Source organism: Acomys minous, assembly GCF_964271855.1.
Source record: "Acomys minous genome assembly, chromosome: 1".
Classification (NCBI taxonomy): domain Eukaryota; kingdom Metazoa; phylum Chordata; class Mammalia; order Rodentia; family Muridae; genus Acomys; species Acomys minous.
In genome coordinates, this window is record NC_140483.1 from 37582023 (window position 1) to 37588022 (window position 6000).

At 54.9% G+C, this 6000-nt stretch overlaps 1 protein-coding gene across 3 annotated transcripts in view; it reads left to right on the plus strand.

Annotated features, from left to right (window-relative positions):
• Positions 1–5790, plus strand: part of KIAA1614 — a 29760-nt gene extending 23970 nt beyond the window's left edge. The window contains exons 7-9 of one of the 3 annotated variants that reach the window (XM_084797404.1): positions 741–868; positions 1597–1781; positions 4554–5790. In XM_084797404.1, coding sequence (XP_084653530.1) covers positions 741–868; positions 1597–1781; positions 4554–4747 — 507 coding nt within the window. In that variant the 3' untranslated portion in view covers positions 4748–5790. Of the gene's footprint in view, positions 1–740; positions 869–1596; positions 1782–4553 lie in introns of those variants that run through there. The other 2 variants (XM_084797405.1, XM_084797406.1) reach the window with 2 other exon arrangements.
• Positions 5791–6000: the final 210 nt, after the last annotated feature.

The following is a 6000-nucleotide window of genomic DNA, read 5'->3' on the forward strand; positions in this document are numbered from 1 at the left end:
TATGTCCCCACACCTCCTGTCACCTCTCCATGCCTTTCCCATGTCCCCATGCCTTCTCTCACACACCTCTCCCATGTCCCCACACCTCCTGTCACCTCCCCATGCCTCTCCCATGTCCCCACACCTGCTCTCACACACCTCTCCATGCCTTCTCTCATGTTGTGTTTCTTTTGTCTGGGCACCTGTGCCTCTCTTTTCAGCTGGAGCGCTCTTGCTTCCAGCTTCACTCAAGCACCAACTCCTCCTCTGTCCTCATTCTTTCTGGGTGAAAGCCTCTGTGGCCAGGAACTTGTTCCAAGCTCCTAGAACTATCAGGCTAGCCGGGCTCCTCCCCACTCCCGGCTGGAAGGCTTCTGCTCCGAGGTGTATCAAGTCAAGGATGCTGCCCATTAGCCACACCCCAAGCCCCTCCCCTTGGACAGGCTCTCCTATGTGACTCAGGCTGGCCTTAAGTTCGTGATCCTTCTGCCTTGGCTGCTGAGTGCAGGGTAGGTGCTTGTAGGCAGTGAGATAAGAGCAAACATGGTGCTGAGTTGTCAGAATGCTTTGGACGCCTGTGCAGTCCCTTCTCTTGGAGCGGGTTCTGCTAGACGTCTGCTAGACATCCAGACGTGCTGACCAAAGCTTGCACCATGACTTTCTTAGATCTACTTCAGGATTATGGTTTCCAGAAAATCCTCTGTAAGGACACCTTCCCAGGCTGTTTTTTCTCACCTGCAATATTGGGCCTTTCCCACTAGGTGTCACCCTCTCACCAGCATCGGAAAGCAACTTCCTTTCAGAACCTCCATTCTCTGCTAGGTGGCAAGGGAGACCGGTCCAGCCTCTACCTGGTAGAGGGGTCAGGGGACCCCAGTGCACCCAGCAGGTAAGCGTGGCACAAATGACCTGAAGGATAACCTGAGTGGCCACTGTATCTACACGCTTAGTCTTTTCTTCTCTCAGTACCGCAGCCCTGAGCCGGTCTGTCCCTTTAAGAGGAAGCAAAGTGGAGTAGCTGAGTCTTGCCCTCAACACATCTCCGATATGGAGAGACAAAGTGACACTGAAGTCTCAGAATGGCACCTCTGTGCCCTTGCCATGTGTGGGTGAGCACTGAAGGTGGTGCTGGCAGGCTTGAAGCCTCTCTCCCTTGGCTGTCTGATGACACCCTGAAATCAATATTCAGAGTTTCTTGAACACAGCTAAAGCTCCTGCAAAGCACCCCAAGTCAAGAACCCCCAAAGAGGTCCTTGATTCCTGACCTCTCTGCCAGGTCCTCTTGGCTATCTGCGTGTACGAGGGCTTCGTGGAGGGACTTTGGGGAACAGGGAGGCTCCTGGCAACACTTTATAAAATTATAGCCTTCCTCAGGTCCTCAGAGGTCTCTTCCTAAAAGTATTAGAAAACACCATCCTTGCTTCAAGGCACTCTGGCCTGAGGAGCTGCCAGCAGATGAGGAAACTGCCTGTCTCTACCCTAAGGAGCACATTTTGCTGGCTGAGGTCAGAGAGACCCCAGCCTCTAGTGTCAGGTTCCTACGTCAGAGATGCAGGTCACCTTAGGCCCAAGAAAGAACAGTCCCTGGTACCTGACCCTACCGTTACTGTCTTGTAGGCCAGCCAAGGCCTCTCCCCGCCGGGCTCTCAGCGTGGAAGATGTGGGTGCCCCTAGCCTGGCTCGCACTGTAGGCCGTGTGGTGGAGGTGTTCCCGGATGGCACAAGTCAGCTGCAGCTGCAACGCCCCGCAGAGGGCACCTTTGGTTTCTGTGTGGCCTACGGCAATGGCCGTCGAGACTCAGGTATGCCACTGGTATCCTAGGCACAGTACCTGAGGTGTGGTTAGTTTCCTTCCGGGCTTTGGCTGGGCAATGGAGAAAGGCTCACCTTGTCCCTCCAGAAGCTCTTCCTGGGTGCCCCTGCCTGGAGCCCCTGCTACTGAGGGGCGGGAACTGGCAGATTGGACTCCACTGTCCCCCTGCTGTCCTGTGACATCTTAAAATCAAAGTCCTCAAGGGTTCCCAGGGGGGCAGAGGAAAGCCGTCTGTGCTTGCCAGTGCTCAGCTATTCCTTTGATGTGGTTGATGCATTTCAACGGTCCCGTCCTGCAGCTGCTGGTGTGTCTGGGCATGTGGAGTGGGCCTGCCTGTCTGCAGGCCTGGCCACAGCCCTCCCTCAGCAGCTCCGGAGGGCTTTGTTAGAAGCGATTGTCTCCCTGAGGAGAACAGGAACAGAGATTTTAGAACAGAGAGGTGATACCTGGCTGTGCTGAGAATACACAATGGGACGGGGAAGGGCACTGAATTGATTTCCATCATCCAGGGGACAGATGAAATAGCAGGTGGCCCTAGGGTGGCTGTAGAGATGGCCTTCAGGGGCTATGATCTGGATGATTTGCAGTAGTGTGACCTGAACTTCCTGATGGGTTAAAGGAGAGAGAAGGGGAGGGGGGAGGGAGGAGAAAACATGTGTGATTGGGAACGGGGTGGGCCTCCCCCAGTCTAGACCTAGGGAGGGTCAGATGTCAGAGCACGCAGGGAGCTGACATTTGGGAAACCAGACTGAGTGCCATCCAGGCTGTCTCCGTGTTCCTCACTTGGTGGTCCTGTCCAGGTGGTGTCTCCCCACTCTTGCTGCCATATTTGGCCACCAGATGTCACATGGGGATCTCTCACTAGGCAGTGTGGTGGCTGCTGGTGCTCCAACCACAGGCCCTCTACTAGCGGCTTCAGGTCCAGTTTGTTCCCCTGAGCCTCCACGGAGCCACGGCCCCAGCCTGCTCCAGCTCCTTGCTTAGCACCAGTCAGGATGGCAGCATGTACCCCATCTGACACCACACCCACGAACACAGCAGGCCCTGCCTTCTGCTTCTAACTGGCTACAACACAGGCATCTAACATCCTTGACAAAGGCTGTCTCCAGCAGACTATAAATGCCAGAGTTGCCTCACAGTCACGATTTCAGCTGGGAAGCCTCCCCAAAATGGCTGGAGTGACGTCAGTGTCTGGTCTGGCTTAGCTACATTCTTTCAGGTTTTGTCATTTCTGCCCACCTGCTGCACACCAAACACTTCTGTGGGTTCACGTGGGGAGGCAGGGGGTGGCTCCCTCTCTCCATGCCGCCAGCATGTAGACCCAGCAGGTAAACTGTTCAAGCATTAGAGAAAGGAGATCAGGGATAGGGCAGGGATCTCTGTGGACAAGCCTTCTGCTGAAGGATGGAAAACACTTGGGTCATTAGAGACAGCATCACTGGAAAGGCTCATATTAGCCAAGAAGCACCAAAAGGCTTATCCACACTTTGGACAGGAGAGGAAGTATGTATGCAGCTCGGTTTACCCAAATGGCCACAAACCTTTAGGTACCTTGGGGAAGAAGTTTTAGACTCCATATTCAGAGCCTGGTTTCTCTGAGACCTGTGGGCTACAATGAAGGGGGATCCTCCGGGTCCATAGGCCAAGGTACCACTCCTCACAGCCCATGATGCTTCAAGCCAGAGAGCGAGGCACCAGGACAGACATCCTGCCCAGCCCCTGATAAGCACCTGGCTAGGGAAAGGTCTTGGAGAAGGAATCATGTGGGCAGCTCTGTGTGTTTCTCAGCCAGCTGGTGAAGGGGCCAGGACTGTGCTCAGCTGTCCCCAAATTCCATTGTGTTGTCAGGTGCAAGAAGGTCACCCACAAAGGCTGCCCCCCACTGTCCTCCAGCAGGCTGGCTATGCTCCCACAGCACAGCATGGTTGTGGGCTCCAGCGTTTCCCCCGAGGAACCTACCCATGTCTGCTGTCAGGTGGGGCAGCTGACAGAGAACCCAAGAGTTGCCTGGCTCCCAGCTGCACACTCTGTGCTGTGGCAGCAGTGGCTAGAGGCCTGTCTTGTCAGCCCGAGCCCCCATAGCCTCTCCTTTAAAACTCCCCCAGCCACGTGTCCCTGATAGGCTTGATCGGTACATTTACAACCCAAGGAATTGATCGTGCTGCCAGGGCTGAGCCTCGTGGATTGGCAGAGAGGGCTGGGTGCAAGAAAAGGAGGCTGGACTTTGGCCCACATGCCACCAAATCCCGAGGTGGAAATGTGTCAGTGAGGCTGAGGCCAGAGCCAATCCTGGACAGTACCGCGAAACAGATTTGGTCTCAGCCACTTCCAATACTCTAGTGACACTGTCCCCTGCCTAGGCTTTTGGGGCTGAGCCTGGGTCACTGGAGCTATCAACCACATCTATTTATGAACCCTAAGCAACACAGTACAGGCCACACTGCAGGTATTTGTCTTTGTTTTTTTTTAAAACAACTCCCTCTTTATCCTAAAAGCTGATATCAGATTAGTTCATTCTTACAAAACCACAGATGAATAACGTCTTCAGATTAGTTCATTCTTATGAAACCGAAGATGAATAGCATCTTCAAGAGTCATTTACATGGGTTTTGCTGTTTTGAAAGAGGCTACAGAGAAATGAGGCTATACACAGGGAGGCAGGGGAGAGGGCATGGGAAATGTTGCTATAGCCAGTTGTGAGGGGGGCATGTGACTGTGTCTTGCATGATTTCTTACTCCCCTCTCCTCTTTGCCTTTGCAGGGCTCTATGTGCAGGCCATGGCTGACCTGGACACCGCCAAGCTGTACTCGGGGCTGCTTGGGGTTGGGGATGAGATCCTGGAGGTGAACGGGGCCAAGGTTGCTGGGCTGAGCTTGGCTCACATCAAGGAGCTACTGGCCCGTGTGGAGAGCTTGTCAATCCGAGTCTTGAGACAGAGGCCTGTCCCCCAGTGACCCGGAAGTACTGCTGCTCTTGCCGGCACTCCCTCAGGAGTCCTGACCCCCAACACACGGCGGAAGGGGCTGGAAATGTACCCCTCAGAGACAATGCGTGGATGGGAAACTCAGTTCACAGATCAGTGTGGCATCTAGTTTTCTAGCAGAAGCCGTTCTGATCGGCTACACACAGGAAGAAGCAAAGAACCTGCGTACCCATTCAGCTAAGGCCACTAATATGTACAGATCTGGAAAGAGAATACTGCTCTCTTTCATCACAAAAGCGACCGTGTCCCTTTGTTGGAGTGAGAGGAGGGCAACTGCGTTGTCCTTGGGCTGGTCCCTGGGAGCTGACCTCACCTCCTGGCTACACTCACCCACCCAGAAGGCGCCCCAGCCCCCAGCACCCCAGAGACGACGCAGCCACATTGGCCTTGTGACCCATCTCTTTCAGCTGAGGCTTGCCTGCTTTCCATTGTGACGCCTTGCTTCTGATTCAGGAGGGCCTCGGTGTCTTGGCACAGCCTGACAGCCAGGGGCACACGTTCCTAACCAAGCCCTGGGAAGGATGGCCTGTCAAGAGTTCTGTGCCCCTTCCGGGTGCGAACTTCTGCGAGGTTCTGGGAGCCAGAATATTAAGACTTTCTAGAAATTTTTATGACGGGCATGAAGTTGAAAAATGAAGCTACTGCCATTCGCAGCAAGTGTGGCCATCCTACTAAGGATGTGGGAGGCGGCCGAGCCCTTCGCCTCCACCCCTGCCTAGACCTCAGTTGTTGCAGCCCGGCCTGGGCGGGCCATGCCTTTGTTCTCTTGTCCAGCTTGGAGACAGGGCTGCAGCTGGTGTCTGGCTGTCCCCCAGCTGCAGGCTTTCTATCCAGACCTCCCTGGTGGCAGCTGTGGGTGGGCAGCAAGCAGGGAGGCTGTGAGCTGGGGGTGGCCATCCCACCTAGACACAGCCTGCTTAACTTAGATCCCGCCCAAGGGTTCAGGGCTGTAGATGCCCCACAGGTGTCAGTCTTAAATTATTAAAAACAAAGCCAAAGCTGCTTCAGCTGGAGTCGGTGGATTCTGTCTTCACTTGACCTCTGCCAGCCCTGAGAGGCCTGAGGCAGGCAGGGGCTGAAGGGCACAGGTATGTCCAGAAGGCATTCGGAGGGAAGTGCGGAGGCCTGTAGGGGTAGGGTCATGACCAGGGTAGATGCAGAAGGAGCCACCGCCCTTGACTCAGGAGAGGAGCTCTGGCAAGGATGGCGGTCGGAGAGAACAGC